At 39.3% G+C, this 15,867-nt stretch overlaps 1 protein-coding gene across 1 annotated transcript in view; it reads left to right on the plus strand.

Annotated features, from left to right (window-relative positions):
- The first annotated feature begins 218 nt into the window (after positions 1 to 218).
- Positions 219 to 15,867, plus strand: part of DOCK8 (dedicator of cytokinesis 8) — a 132,298-nt gene continuing 116,649 nt past the window's right edge. Inside the window, exon 1 of the mRNA XM_073345216.1 lies at positions 219 to 420. Coding sequence (XP_073201317.1) covers positions 368 to 420 — 53 coding nt within the window. The 5' untranslated portion in view covers positions 219 to 367. The remainder of the gene's footprint in view (positions 421 to 15,867) is intronic.

Below are 15,867 nucleotides of genomic sequence, written 5' to 3' on the forward strand. Positions count from 1 at the left end.
AGCCGCCTATCAAGGGACCATTATAGTCCCTGTTATAAAATTGGAGCCGGGCAGGATCCTTACCAGAATTACCAAACGGGAGGGCTTGATGGGGAAGGATGCCCAGGCAGCTCCGGGTATTTTGATTTTCAGCGCACCGGGAGCCCCGGAATTGGGCAGGCTGGTCTCTAGAGGGTAAGTCAGTAGCTGAGCCCTCCCACTTGGCCAATTTCAGTGAGGAAGGTGAAATGCGGAAGTTTCCACCCAGAACTGTCAGATGAAAGTCTCTCTTTAGCCCTTGGTATGGTACACATCATAAACGCCCTGGGTGGACATTACCAGCCTCTCCCCTCCTAGGGATCTTAAAATCCGAGGGACGCTGTCAAGCATGGCCACTTTACCCGCAGCTGACAGAAGGGCGTTTGCCCTGAAAATCAACAGGTAAGAGACTTTTCGTGACCTCTAAACTTTCCGTGGCGGGGGTGGGGAAGGCAGCAGCTCTGCATGCGAGAAGATGAATGATTCGGGTGTGGGTTCCCTGTCCCACCGAGACCTCGGGCGTGGAGCCATCTGCACGCCCCTGATAGCTAAGGAGCTCTGCCAAAGTTTCCCTCCTATGGAGGGAGGCTCCGGCTCGGTGGGTTAAGTTTAAAGCATGTCTCTCGCATCGTGAATTTTGCTTTATAAGACAATGGACACCTCACATTTTAAAGTCTCGTTCTTGTTCACTCTTGGCACAGCAGTATCCTTGGCTAGACTCAACTTGTTTTGTTTTGTTTTGTCTCCTGAAGAAGCTCGCTCTAGAAATCCCCTCCCTGGAAAAACTGATCATTTGTGTGTGTGTTGGTTCTTTATTCACTCGGCATACTGGGTTTATTTTTCTGACAGGTAGGACATGTCAGATGCCTCACGTGGTTTGCTACTAAGGTTTAATTCCTTTGTCAGGACAAGCCCTGCGTCCGCTTGAAAACTCTGCTCCTCACATAGTGGGGTGAGGTTTTATATGTATGAGATCCCCTCTTCAGATGGAAGAGCCTAAATGGTTTTATGACTGTGATGATACTTTTGCAACACAAGGTTTTTCTTTATATGCAGTTAGTATTAAGATGACACCTAGCATTTTTCTCACATGCTGCCTTTTTATATTATGAATCACCAGAGGATTTAAAATGAAAAATGTGATTCTAATTTTTACCCTGTCAAGACTAACCTTAAACTCCACTATGCCATCCTTTTACTGCTAATCTTTCATTCTCATAGAGTTTAAACTGTGGCCTTTTCTCAGAGGCAAGTACTGATTGTTCAGCTGGTGTGTGTGTTATGGTAGCATTGAGAAATCAAGACATTTATTTTGGTGTTGTTAGGCTAAGAGAAAATACAGGGCCTCTTTTGTACAGCCTAATTATCTCACTACAAAAGCCTCAGTTCCAGGTAGTTGGTTTTAAAAACAAATTAACTGAGTTTGCCAATATGTCTAAGAACAAACAGGATAATGATTTTATTACTGACAGTGAGCAAGACCATCTCTGTGCCAGAGCGCCCCCCCACCCCAAAATGCATAGAACCCCACTTCCTCAGCAATTTGTCGAAAGAGATGGCGTTTACAGTTATTAAGGAAAACGATTATATTATCATACATATACGTCTTTCCCATGATAATTGTCCCATCACAAATTGCACATCATTTTACCTTTCCAAACCCTTCAAGAGTTCATTTCAAGTTGCTGGAAGAATATATTCTTTACAACCGTGTGGGATTATATTGAAAGATTTTCCAAAGGATGACTTAATCCAACACTCTTTTCTTTGGCAAATTTTCCATTGACTTCAGCAGGACCTTTGTTTGAGTAAGGAGTGAAGGACTGGGTCGTATTACAGTTTCTCTACCTTTAGGGCCAGATTCATCAGTCACTCTGGCTGCTTTTTGCTGCTTTTATACTGTTTACAGTTACTTTGTATTGCCAAAGCTGCTGAAGCATACCAGTGAAATTGGCCTTATGCATTATCTATCCAAGCCTCATTTAAGATTGGCTAAAGAGAAAAATTGTGAAATTAGACCAATAGTTTTGTTTTCCTTTTAAATTTGTCTTATAGTTTGCAGTGTCAATGCTGAATGTTTGTGTAGTGAAACAAACAAAGATTGAAATCCATCATGTTCTGAATCTATGATCATAATTTAACAATAATTAGATTTAGTTTACAAGCATTATTCAGGAATGGTTCTGTTCTATAGAGCTGACATATGTGAAAAGTGACGAGAATGGTAAAAGTTGTGTATATTTACTAGCAGAAATTATGTTCTAGTCCCCTCTTCAAAAGTGACAGATTACTATTATATGGACCAAATCCTATTTGCCGTGTTATGTGAATTATTCCATTGACAGTAGCACTTGGCTCTTGGTCTTCAACAAAAGCAAACTTCATGCACAGCAGCAATGTTCGCTTTTTTTTTTCAAGAGACACTGTCAAGATAAGTAACTGTAAATCAATGGGCTAATTCGTCAGCCCATGCAGCATAGAACATGCTCCAGCCGTGGAATTCTAATCTCCTTTCTTCAGGGTTTTGGTTTTATTCCTTCAAAATGAAACATTTAAACACAAATTCAATTTACCAGTCGTCTCCTTTCCCCTGAGGGGGCTTCTGGAAGGGCCTATCTGCTCCCTATTGGATTACTCTCTACAGGCCTCCTGTCTGGGAGTTAGGCAAGCCTCTCCTCTCCCTTCTTATTCCTAGCCTGCTCCCTGCAGCATTCTACAGGACATCTGCCTGAGAATCCTATATAACCTGGGTTCTTTCCTTTGCCCCAGGGTCTCCTGTAGGAGCCTGCCTATTTCCTGCTTCTATCCAGCAGAACTGAACTACTTGCTGGTACTTCTTAATTATTTACTTTATTATTATTTATTTGTATCACTGTAGCACCTAGCAGCAGTGCTTAAAGTGTGCCTGCTTGCAACAGCTCTCAGACGGGTGAAATAAACTTTATATTAAGCCCCCTCTGATTGGCTGTTTTCCCCACCTCCTGGCCTAGAGCAGCCAGTCTCCCCTCTGGAGGCAACACCATTCTCGCAGGAGGGACATGCCAGAAGAAAAAGCCCAGCAGCTCAGAATGGCTCCACTCTCTCCTCTCCTCTGCCCTTGCCTCCCCTTTCGTCCCCTCTTATGAGCAATAGGATGGCAGTTCTACTCCTCCCGCCTCTTCTTTCCCTCCCTGCAACACCAGCCCTGGGAAGAGAAAGAGGGGACCCTACTACAGCCCCCCAGGCCTGGGAGAGGGGACTGGAGAACCCCAAGAGCTCAGGAGGAGCAGAGGTGAGGCTGAGGGGGAAGAATTGATGGGGCTGAGGTTGCAGGAGAGAGGTTTGGTGGAGGGCAGGAGGACAGCCAGAAGTGATGTCACTTTCATTTCTGTAGAAAGTGATTGACACCCCAGCTGCCACCATTATGTAAGCACTGCCTAGGGGCCCTAGTTAAGAACCAGGACCCAATTCTGCTAGATGCTGTACAAACAGAACAAAAAGATGATCCTTGTCCCCAAAGAGTTTGATCCCAGCATCAGCTGTCCCCCAGATGATCAGTCACAAGTGGAGGTACACCCAGTGGCCTTTTGTTTAAAGGGCCAGCCACCTTCTTACTGTCATGTAAAAAGTATTCTTTACCTATAAATATCACCTTTGATCACTAAAACTGAAAGTGTACTAACATTTCATTTCACTTTACACTATTTATATTGTTTGTTAAATATTTCCTTCACTCAGCTTTTAATGTTTGCACTTGTCTCACTTTTTACAGTGAAGATAGAGGTGTCTATTTTATAAATTATTTTATAATTTCACTTGTTGGTTTTCAGGCACTAGGACAGTGCAAGTCATTTGGGTTACAAACAGTGCAGGGGAACAGTTATCATGTTACAAGCAATGTTAATTTAAAACATGTCTCATTTTTATTCATTTCTTAAAATACCTTCAAACTTGCAAGCTTTGCATGTAGTCTGTATACATAAGCATGCCTTCCTGTCACTGTTACCCTAATCTTCCCTCCCCCACTCCTTTTGTTTGCTTGTTACCAGTCAGTTGCATCCTGTGCGGTCTGATCCTCCAGCCACTTAAGCAAGTGTTTAACTATACTACTCACATGCATAAAATTGCTCATGGCACATGTATGTTGCAGAACAAGGGCCTTTGATTATAACTTTTCAGGCCAGGGACTGTCTCTTACTATGTGTTGGTTCACACATAGCCAATACGACCCAGTCCTGCAATCACACCTTAATTTGCAGGGTAGGCATATCCAACCTCACCTAATCCAATTCAAATAAGGTGATCCAGTGACCTTCCCAGTTATACCAAGCTAACATCAAATAGCTGGGTTGACCAGGTACATCTTACATTACCTTCTAAAGTGTATCAAGCTTAAATAAAAGGGCAAAGATCTTTCTCTAAGAATGCCCTCAGTGAGTTAGTTCAAACTAATCAGAAGTTAGGGACATACTTCAAGAGCATGACAGCCTATCACGACTGCAGAGATGGAGCATACAGGGTAAGATGGTCTCAGAGACAGAACAGAATGCATCCAGTGTGCCTTAATAGTTGTGCCCTTGTGCCTATTTATGGGTTCCTGGCATGGACATTTTGCACTGGATTGCGTAAAACCATTTATTATATTGATAAACACAAGATATTAATTATCTGCAAGTCAAAAAGATATACATGTGTATTATTCCAGAACTTCTGATGCTTAGGCCAAGCTATTTCTTTTAATGAATTTGTATTTTTGTAATGAGAATGTAGTTAACAAAATTACAAAAAGATTCTTTGTATTTGGGAAGTGTACTAAAAATGTATCCTTCTGATCACATTTTATATTAAGGATACCTTAATATATGTGTTTTAAAGAACTAAAAATTATTGATAGATGTTTTAATAAATTGTTAGGTCAATAGGCTGGTTATATCCATGGCTTATAATCAAATTAATACCATCTACTGATGTTCTTATAGCCATCTATAACACATACTTCTCATGTATGTAGCATGCTTATAACATCAATTAATCTTTTATTAATCCTTTATGAACATAAATGCACCCTTAATATAAAGGGTGACGATTTAGCCATTCTCTCAATTACTTATACTGGCATGGCAGTGATAGGATAAATTACCTTTTTTACAGTTTATCAAATCTATCTAATAAATTAGTTGCACGAACAAGTAAGAGCCGAATGTGACAAAAAGGTTGTGCAGGATTGAGCCTGCATCACATGAGCTTTCTCCAGTGGGACTAATCACGTAAGCAAGATTTTCTCAAGTGAGTAAGGTTTTGCAAGATCATGCCTCTAGTTAGTTCATTTAAAGGCACTCAAATGTTAATAAATTTGAATGCATTTGAAATCCATTCCTTAAATATACAATACACAGTGGCTTAGAAAATCATTATTGAGCCTTTTTTTAAAACAGATTTTTCATTTTGTGAGCCTAATCTTTGCTGCTAGAAATGATGAAAAATACAGTCTAAAGTTGCCTGTTGTTATGGGAACAGACTGCTTTTCACATACTACATCTGTGAGATAATAGTGTTTTTGTATTTGGCGTGTGCATCATCTACCACTAATAACAGATTAAGAATAAAATAGGATTTATATCCGTTTCATATTTCATATGCAACAGCCTTTCTATTAGTAGTTTCCTTCATTACAAAGGCCAATTTTCATTAGACTTTTATTTACATAAAATTAAATATTATGGGGCTGATTCTGTAAATCTTCCATGTGAAATTACTTGGAATTCCATGTGCAGAGAGGCTGCAGAATAGAGATGTATCCTGGTTGTTAAATACTGAGTATGCTATTATTTTTGTTTTAGATCCTTTTGCCTCAGCTATAGGGGATTCTTGACAAACTATGCTAGGAATATCAGTTAAAAATAATTGTATACTACTATTTCTTTTTCATTCATTTTTACTTTTCTTTATTTCCTTCTTTTGTCACTAGGCATACTGGAACGTTTTCCCAAGAGGGGAAAATATGCATTTCCCTTTGCACATCACTGGTAGAGGCGCTGAACAGATCTTAATAGTGACTCACTTTTTTCCAATTATTTATTGAGGACTAAATCTTACAAGCCTTATTCACGTGAACATCTTCACAAAAAGCCATATGTCTCCCCCTTCCTCACAGCAAACCTTTGAAAGGACTTCTCTTTGCTATCATGGCTTTGTTGTCCTAGAATCTTCTGGGCTTGTATTTAAACAGGAACCAGATTATGCCTGTCCTTTATGGAGACGTGCAGAAGGGAGAGAGCACAAGACATCAATAGGAGTTGGGTGCCTAAATATCTTTGAGGATCAGGGCCTAAGCCATTCTCCGTCACACAGTATTCAGAAGGGTCAGTTGCAATTGCATTCACTGCACATGTGTGTATATCCAGACTGCTCCCGGGGATCATCGCATTGGTGGAGAAGCGCTGGGACCACGATTCTACCCCCACTATACCTCAGTTAGGACCTCTGGAGTAAGCTCCACCCCATGATATGCCTCTGTGTGCCTGCATTTGCTGCTCCCTAAGGCAGACTGTGTCTTGGGTACTTCCTGGGGGAGAATGCATCTTTACACCTCACCTCTTCCCCACTCCAAGGGAGGGATGTGCCTTACAGGGACTACTGAGCTTTAAGTAATTTCACCACAGAGGGAGTCAGGAACATTATACTAGGTGAAGTGTTGGATCACATCCAGTGTAAAAAGCTTTACAGATAACACAGCAAGCTTTTCAACTGTCTGTAAGGTTATTGTTTCATCAGCCCTATAGATAATAAATTTGCCTTTGTCAGTGTGTTTCTAATGACTAGGGAAATTAGTATGAGGCCTAGTGCTTTTTAATATGTTTTAAAACTCTCTTAATCATACTTTACATTTGCTTGAGGCACAATTTAACTGGCCATTGTGGAGGGATCCAAACCATGTTTTAGAAACAGGATTAAAAAATCATGTTTTGGCTTGGATCTCTACTTGAGCTAAAGCACATTTTAAACTCAAGGTTTGGCCCCCTCCACATGGCACATCAAACTATGTTATTACCCAGTTCTACCACAACCAAATTAAAACTGTGTGTTTAAACAATGTTGTAAACCTTATGCCTAAGAATCTCGCTACAGGAAAATAACAGTGTTATAGCTTTTTTTTTTTTTTTTAATCTCCAGTGTGGTTGGGAAGAGACAATTCTGTAACCATGTTAAGGAATAACCTTTTAGCCTGTGTTTTAGTCTGTAGCCTATTATGTTTTATACACTGTCAATAAAATGAGTGATGATATGGATGTCCCTAACCCTGACAAAGAACTGTGCTAGCCCATGTTTCTTCATGCAGTGTAGATGGGCTCTGAATTAGCATGGGAGCAAGCTACGGAACGGACACCGAGTTGTATTTCTAAATTATACAAATATTATTTCAAGATTACCACCATAATCCTAATTGGTTAATTCAAATGTATAATGTTTAAAGAAATCTCTATAAGTATCTTTCTTGTTGCCACAGATGTGTTTATTTGGGGCAAGTGTCTGGCTTTTATAGCGAAAAAACATACTAGAGAGGTAACACATCATAGGAGGAAATTTGGTTGCGTCTGTTGTTTTTGAAGACCAAAGCTCAGGTAGGTTTGTAGGCGAACATTGCAGAATGCATATACATCACTGTGACAAAGTGTATAGGCACTCCTATGGCCCAATGTACAAGAGGTAGAAAGGTTCACTGCCTATTACATGGCTGGTCTAGGGTGGGACTATAAAAAGAAAGCAGAGGGACATATCCTCTTCCAGCTTTCTGAAAGCTAAAAAGGTGGTGGTTGTTGCCAAGTGATTTTTCATCTTTTTGAGTTAATAAAGGGAGCCTTGAGGAAAAGGACTTAAATGTTTTACCTTCTCTGGCTGGTGAATCTGCCCGTTGGTTTATAACCATATCCAAACAAGAAGATGTGAGAACAGCCACTGAAGTAAGTCAGCAATTAGGAGTACGTAGACACCCAGTCCAGTCATGTATCAGTGAAAAATACCAGGAGCAGCAAATGCAGGCTCCATAATGCAGATCCACTGTGGGCTGCTGAAGAAGCTACTGCAGAAAGAACTGTTTAGAATAAGAAGTAGCCATGGAATCAGAAAGCCACTGAGGTTCATTCAGTGACAGACATTACGAATAGATATTAAGTAAACATCAGAATAATCGTCATCTGCCAGGGAGTCAGATAGTTCTAGATATCTCCATTTGTTTGTTATAGTAGTTATTTGTGAAGGCTATCATATTTTAATTGTATTTGGGGTCTATTTTGTTTTTGTTTCTTTTAAAGAAAGAGGTAACAGTACCACTAGAATCAGTGGAATCCCTGTTGTGTGATAGTATTATTCTTTTCTATGACCCATGGCAGATGACCAGGGACAGGAAATAAAATTTAGTCTCTGACCAACAAAACTCTGTGTCACAGCATTGTGGAAAGTGTCATTATACCTTTTGATGACAGATTTCACACTTACTTTAAACATCTAAAGTACTTTAAGATGTTTATGCTGTAATTTATGGAGCAGTTCTTTTGTTTATGACATGGCAAACATTAATCCTACTCAGCAAAAATACATTTGTGGAATGAGAAAAATGTTAATCCCATCTGATGCCAGGCGGGAAGGTTTGTATTCATCTTTCTAAACATTTACTTCTGTTTTTCTGTGAAAACTGGTAAGGAAGCAAACTGTACATATTCCACATCCTCTGCCACTTTTAGGTTATATAGTAGTCAAACATGATAGTTTATTGGAACGGTTGGAATTATTTGCCATTTTTCCTCCTCAACTAGAAGTTTTCTGGTGTTAAAAAAACATACTTTAGACTATCATCACTAATGAAGAAAAAAATACCCTGGAAAGAGTTTAATTGATAATGTACCCACCTTCATGCTTGCCATCAAAAATGTAACTACAGTAAAATATGCTCAAATCAAAACTTCAGCTCCAATATCCTCAAACTTTGAACAAATTCAAATCCAGAATCTGCAGCTTCTTTTCATGGGCCTTTTGCAGAAAATTTAGGGTTGCTAATTTTAGTTGTATGTATTCCTGGAGATTTCATCACATGACATAATCTTTAATTAAAGATTAATCTTTAATTCCTGGAGACTCCAGGCCAATGCTGGAGGCTTGGCAACCCTAAGACATACCAGTCTCATGTGAGAGCTTTGTTCTTATTTTGGGAAGCTGCTTGTACATCGCTTCTAGTGACCAAGGAAACTACTCCACAATGCAATCCACAACTGCATGATGTAATGCAAAAGTGTTTCATCGTTCCCTTCTGAAATCCCTGCAGGCTGGCTACTTCTCACATAGCAGGAGAAAGTGGCATGTTGGAGTGAGAGTCAGAGCAAAGGGCCAACTCTGCATGTTTCCATTCACAAGCTGGCTATTATGGAACCTTTGAGAGTCCATCATTTACTTCATTCTCAGACTATTTGAATGTACTTCAAAATTCATAGCACAACTCTGCCAGAATTGCCAGGATTTATCTGGTTTGGTATCAAGCCATGTAAAACCACTGAATCTGATATGATTTCCATGCAAAATAACAAAAAACCTGGGCCAGGTTCACTTGAAATTCAGATGTGATTTGCCAGAAGATTAAAATATCTGGTTCAAGTTTTGTCTTTATAGAAAACATGCCAGGTAAAGCCAGTTTCACCTGTTCTGGTTTGTTTCAGGTTTTGTAACAAAGGTCTTTCTCTTCTTTAAGTCAAAATCTGTTCTTTTCTGTAATGATATCTGAGTTCAACGGATCTCACTTGCTGTAGAAGTCCTTAGAATATCAAGTTTATTGTAACTAAGGCTGTAGGTTTAACTTGTACAACCACTGTCTTGAAACCAAGAACTGTGCTCTGGAGGAAATCCTTTCTCTGCTAAGATATAACATAAGTAGGCACAGTACCACTTCTTCCTCTGTGGTCTTTTAATCATCCGCTGCCCTGCTGCTTATATGAAATGTCTGCTTTTTAAATAACTTTTAAGAATAGGTTAGAAATTGAGGAACCACTCTTTCCTTCTAGACTTCAGTAATCTGTCACACAGCCAAACTGGGTGCTAGTATTTTTCCTTAGAGTGCAGGTGAACGTGACTGGATACCATGTATTTTAGATCAATAACTGTGTAATCTGTGTTTGGCGATAAACATAATGACAACAGCAGCAAAACCCTTACCCAAAGTAAAATTAAACAGGAGTCCAAGCTTTTCCAAAGCTTGAAAGTGTTCACATTGGGCGTTTTGTTTGATCTTTGTCTGAAAATATCATTAGCTGCTAGTAAAAAATTGCGTGCAAACGATTTAATTTTCCATGTTCTAATGAAATTATTTCCAGAGTCATCAGATAAAAAATACATTAAAGTCTCTTTGTAACAATTTATTTGTAAACTTAGGGCCAAATTCTGCAGGCTTTCTTACTCACAGGAGCATTCCCAATTACTCCAGTTTGTGGATAAATTATAGGTGCTGCTTTGGCTCCTGTAAATGTCAAAGTTAAAATTCATATAAACCATAATGGGAGAGAGATTGGACTCTTAACAGTGTGTGTGTGTTTGAAAAAAGTAGTGTCTCAGACACATATTACCTTCAGAAACAACAACCCTAACAAAAACCCCAACAATGTAAGCCTTTCTGTTTATTAATGTTTAATGTCACTCTGTTTCGATTGTAAGCTCTTTGGGACAGGAGCTGTGTCTCTCTATATATGTATACAGCACCTAGCACAACCCCAATCCTTACTGTGACCTTTGGGAACTACTGCAACACAACTATTAAATCATGATCAGTCATCATCATCATCATCATCATCATCACAGGCAATACCCAACCAATAGCGACTGTATAGTCCTTACATGTATAAAGATATCATGGTGCTGGGCATGATGCAAATCACACATTTGACAAAATGACAATCAAGTTTTACTTTATATTCCAATTACACACCTGCTTCTCACTAATTTTGAATGAATCAGCAACAGGCTTATACCCTCCTGTCTGCTTTCCAAATGACCAAAGAATAATAATAAAAGCAACTGTCCAAATTTGGGGGAAATTATTTTGTTTACAATAGTAGCCAACCCTATTTCAATGTCCCCCTTGGTTTAAAGCCACAGGGGAACATAAACATAGTAGCAGTTGCACCTTCTAAACTAGAATTGAATAATAGCTAAGGAAGCAGTAATAAAGCTGTCAGCCACAGGAAAACTGTATAAAGACCAAAAATGTGTCAGCAGAAACATCACAACAGGGATCCAATCTTGCTGTTCTGAAACAAATTGCAAGGCACGCCAAAAAAATGCCACAACTTTGAATACGCAAAATTCTGCCTCCTTGGGGAACCAGGGTCAAAGCACGGCAGGGTCAAAGCACAAATAATGTTCTTCCAACTCCTATTGCTAATCTGTGTAATAGCTGATTTGTTTTAGCTGTCCCTGTGGCTTTTGAAGTGGCCTTGCTGGTTATTACAGCCAGTAGGATACATCCGTTTCATTCACATGAATGGTATTGTGAACTCCTCCAAAGATGCCATCTGTAAAAGAAACATGATACAGAATGGAAGGAAAGGTCCCTTCCCCTCCAGAGAAAAATGTCCAGACATGGGTCTTTAGTTAGTAGCGAAAAAGAAGGACTTAATTCCATGGACTGATACTGATTGCCAGATTTAACGTCTGAGTCTTTTAGTTACTTCTAAGCTTTGGTAGTAGTCTCCCTCTCCCCACCCCCCCGCCAAGGGTAAGGTGGGGGGAAAGAGAGAGAAAAAGTTTCAAACTGTTAAGCTAATTGTAAATTTTACAAAGTTGCTTTTATTGCAGTAGCCTTTTGTTAATGCAGTCCTTGGATTTGCTTTGAAAAACTTTTTAATGGTATAGTTTTTGTATCTGGCTTGAAAATAAACACTGAGTGGAAATGCCTTGTGTTTCTGCTGGATGAAATATTGAATAACAAGAGTAAGAAGTCCAAAACTATATTCTCTGCCCCAGTATGGAACTACATTTATTTTGAGCTCAGATGAAGTTGTGAGCTGGAATAAAATGTCCTTGTACTCTCTTTATAATAATTTTGTTGGAATATGTTTCTGGATTGATAGGAAGCTGTAGACAGCACAAGTATGCAACAAATTAAAAAGGAGCATATTGTCATTTGCTTTATGACATACTAAATCAAAATATTAGCCTGGGTGTAAATGAAGGCACAAATATCTTAGAAGTTGTTCTGATAGAACAGTCGAGGACTCATCCTTTTGATTTGGTTAGACTATGCTGCTGACAATCCAAGATTTTCTACAGAAAGCAATTTAAACAGCCCAGCAACAAGCAGAGAGGCGCCCTAGCTGCAAATTTTAACTTTGGATCCAGATCCAGCTTTCCTACGGGATATGCATATTTAATGGTTTAGTTCAGAGTCTTATTTATTCAAAAGTGCATTAAAGGAACTTTTGATCTAAGTTTTTTTGGTAAACTAGTATGAGAGAACCCAGAAGCAAGCACTGAATAATAAGACTAGATAAAATTGGATTAATTTTTCTGGTACAGGTGATCTATGTATATAATTTTGTATGTTGTTTACATTTTTCAGTCACATTGGGGTAACAGATGAGCTTTATTAATCACAGATCCCATTTTTTCAAACAAAAATAATTTTCCATTCAAAATTAATGCTGTGTGAAGTCATTCAGGAACGATCTAATGTGTCCAATTCCATTTTTACATCCACTTTTACAAGTTAATTTTATGTATTTACAGGCAGTTTGAGAACAGAGGTGCATTAAACTGAATCTTCAAGTTTCATATAGCTCCTTGTTTTCCAGGAAGTGCCAGTGTACTGATCACATGAAAAACTGTAGCTGAAAAAGTAAATACAGTAAATGCATTCCTTGGCTGTTTTCTCTCCTCTAAACCTAGCAAGTAATAATGAGATTGGGAGACAACATAAAATGTTGTTCTATACATTTAATACCTTAAACACAGAAGCCACCATTGCATGCACAAACAAATCTCCTGTACTACCTCATATCCTTTGTGCTTGATCCACAGAGTATGATTTTAAAAATACACAAGCACATGGACCAAGGTGACCGAATCCTGAGTCTTCAATTTGTTTATGTGGTAGGGAAATGTGGTTGCTCTTTCCCCCACACTGCCAGAAATAGTTTACTTAAAGTTAATTTGTGTGTATGTTATATTCCTCTCCCTGAAGAACAAGCAGCTAAACTGGAGTGCTTAAAAATTCTGAGTGCATTGAATGACTGGCATGTCTAACCACGGATGAAAATGAAAACTGGCCTTCTGCCTGAGTTTCCTACTAACTAGCTGACAACATAAAGATGAGGATGATGTTCTGTCCCAGAGTTCTTCATCCATTTCTGTACAGTCTGCTGCACCCCATGCTGACTTTGGGAAGACGTTGCACGACTGTCCAGCAATTAAAATTCAGTTGTCCAGTCTGGGATTTTTGTTCCCTTCCTAAGCAGAGTATTTCTTAACCTGATAGACCCTGAATAAGGCCATGACAGAGTGCAGAGGCCCGATCTGAGCAGCAGCAGACAAAGAGTGAACTGCTAGCCCAGATCAACCACACCTGTGAAGAAGGAGGTAATGAAGCAGAGCTGTGGTACCTGAAGGCCAGATTAGAAATTTAGAGGAAAACCAGGGAACTCTGTTAAAAGAAAATACTTCCATTGGTAGTGAGAAGGGAAAAGAATCTCTGAGATAGATTTCTATGCTTTGTAGCTAAAGAGCTGGGTTGTAGTCTGACCTGTTGTGGTTCCGCCCCCCCCCCCCCCCGGTTAATTTCTTCTCTAGCAGAATTTTTTGTTTGTTGCAACCAGAGAACTCTCAAACCTGAGAATAAAGCCACAGAAGAGTTATTTTAGTAGATGATTTGCTTCATCGCTATTGGACAAGCAGGTCCATTCCTCAGATTAACAAAGGTTTAACATAAAGTTAAGCATAGGCAACATGTTTGGGTTTTTTTACAGAAAATCATAAATGGATGCATAATTCTGTTTAATGTTACTTTTCTTACAGAAAGTAGGAGAAGCCAAACCAGTCAATGTATAATAATAAAGATTTTTTCTGCTGTATTTTATGGACACCCCCTCCCCGCCCCGGTGTAAATGCATATATACACCCATCCTTTGAGAGACTCCTTCTTTCCCCCTTTTTAGTTAACCTCTTTGGTTTTTTGTAGCCAATGAAGCTCTTTCAGAAGCCTGTTCTCAATTCTCTAAGAGTACTGGCTGGATAGATAACTTGAGTGATAAAAGTTTCTCTCACCAGTTCCTCCAATTAGATAGTTGCTGATTTCCTTTGAATGATGTCAACTAAAAGGTGTCTACAACAGACACTTACCTTTAAGACCAGCTTTTCTCTATTTAAAAGTTTCCACTTTCCAGCTGATGAAAGATCTCTGTGAGCTTAAAAACCATTCTCTTCTGCTCTGTTTTATATTTACTCAAAGTTTTGTACTGTACCTCTGACCACCGTGGCACCACAGTGCCTGCTGTGTTCTTTTCAAATCTGTCTTTAGCAGATCCAGTTCAAAGGAGGAAAACTTTGACGGGTAGATTTTAGAGTGAAATCCTAAGAATCTGCTACATACGTTATGTGCAATTGTATCTTTGCTTTAAAGACAATTCATTATATTACTTCCTAATATTGATACAATGATTGTCCATATACAAAAGCATATTTCTCTTACATGTGATTAGTCTCTAGCACTTTTTTTGTAGCGCAGACTAATGTGCCTCAGCGGGGGATCACTCAGCCTCTCTCATCTCATCCACAGTGCAATGAATTAATTACATTACCATTCCATTGTGGGCCTCGGAAGCTCGTGGCATATGAATGTTAGAAGTTTGAAAATGGCCTGTTCATTTCTAATACTTTTGTTTCTTTCTTGTTGCGATTGGTGAATTTTTTACCTATCAGTTGCTAATTAGTATTTTTGCTTTTGAGAGTGATTCAAGACATCGTTTTGCCTTGCAATTGGCTTTCCATACAACTGTATGTGGATAGAGTTATTGATGAGTAGTGATTTTTCTTTTGAATATCTTCTCTTAGACATCTTCATCAGAAGATTCTCCCTCTTCTGGGCACTTATAGCTGTGATCTGCCTGTCCCTCATCCTACTTATGTGACTGGTACTACCCAATTTGGAGAGCCACTTGTTCTCCTTATGCTGTGAGCCTGACCCAGAGGTCCTTGATCTTGCTGGGAATCTACTGATTTCAGTGGGCTTTGGCTGCGGTTTTATGACATGAGCATAAAATTAAGAGATGAGCTATCACCATTTTAAATTATTGCTCAAGTGAACTAGGTCAATTAGGAGTGTCCAAGAGAGGGTCTAAAATATTCTAGACAGAGAAGGTAACTTGTTTTCATTTTCTTTTCTGTTCCATTATATCATTTAGGCCTAATCACTAACCTAAATCATGTTCTAGCTCTGATGCCCTCGTCCTGCAATGAGCTCCGCACCAGCAGTACTCTCTGAATGTGGCCCATGGGCTTAATTACACTTTAATAACCTGCTGTCTGTAACCACAATTGCACTGTTGGTTTAAGAGTATTATACAAATTGTACACTTTGTTTAGGAGAGGATTTAGCTGCGGGGCGGGGAGGGGTGAACTGTTAAGTCACAACTATAATGAGCTGTTTGGAAAAATTGCTGCAGGATTGCATATACTACTTGAAAGTCAATGGGCCCCTGGGAAAATTCACCTGGTGTAGGAGCAGGGACTGCTCCAACCCCCAAGTGCAGCCAAAAATGTCGGAGGCCCAAAATTGGCATAAAGCTACCTTTGCTTTCCCCCACCCCTCTCCTTTTCTTGTGGGTTGTGCCTACTGAT

Source organism: Lepidochelys kempii, chromosome 5 (genome assembly GCF_965140285.1).
Source record: "Lepidochelys kempii isolate rLepKem1 chromosome 5, rLepKem1.hap1, whole genome shotgun sequence".
NCBI lineage: Eukaryota > Metazoa > Chordata > Testudines > Cheloniidae > Lepidochelys > Lepidochelys kempii.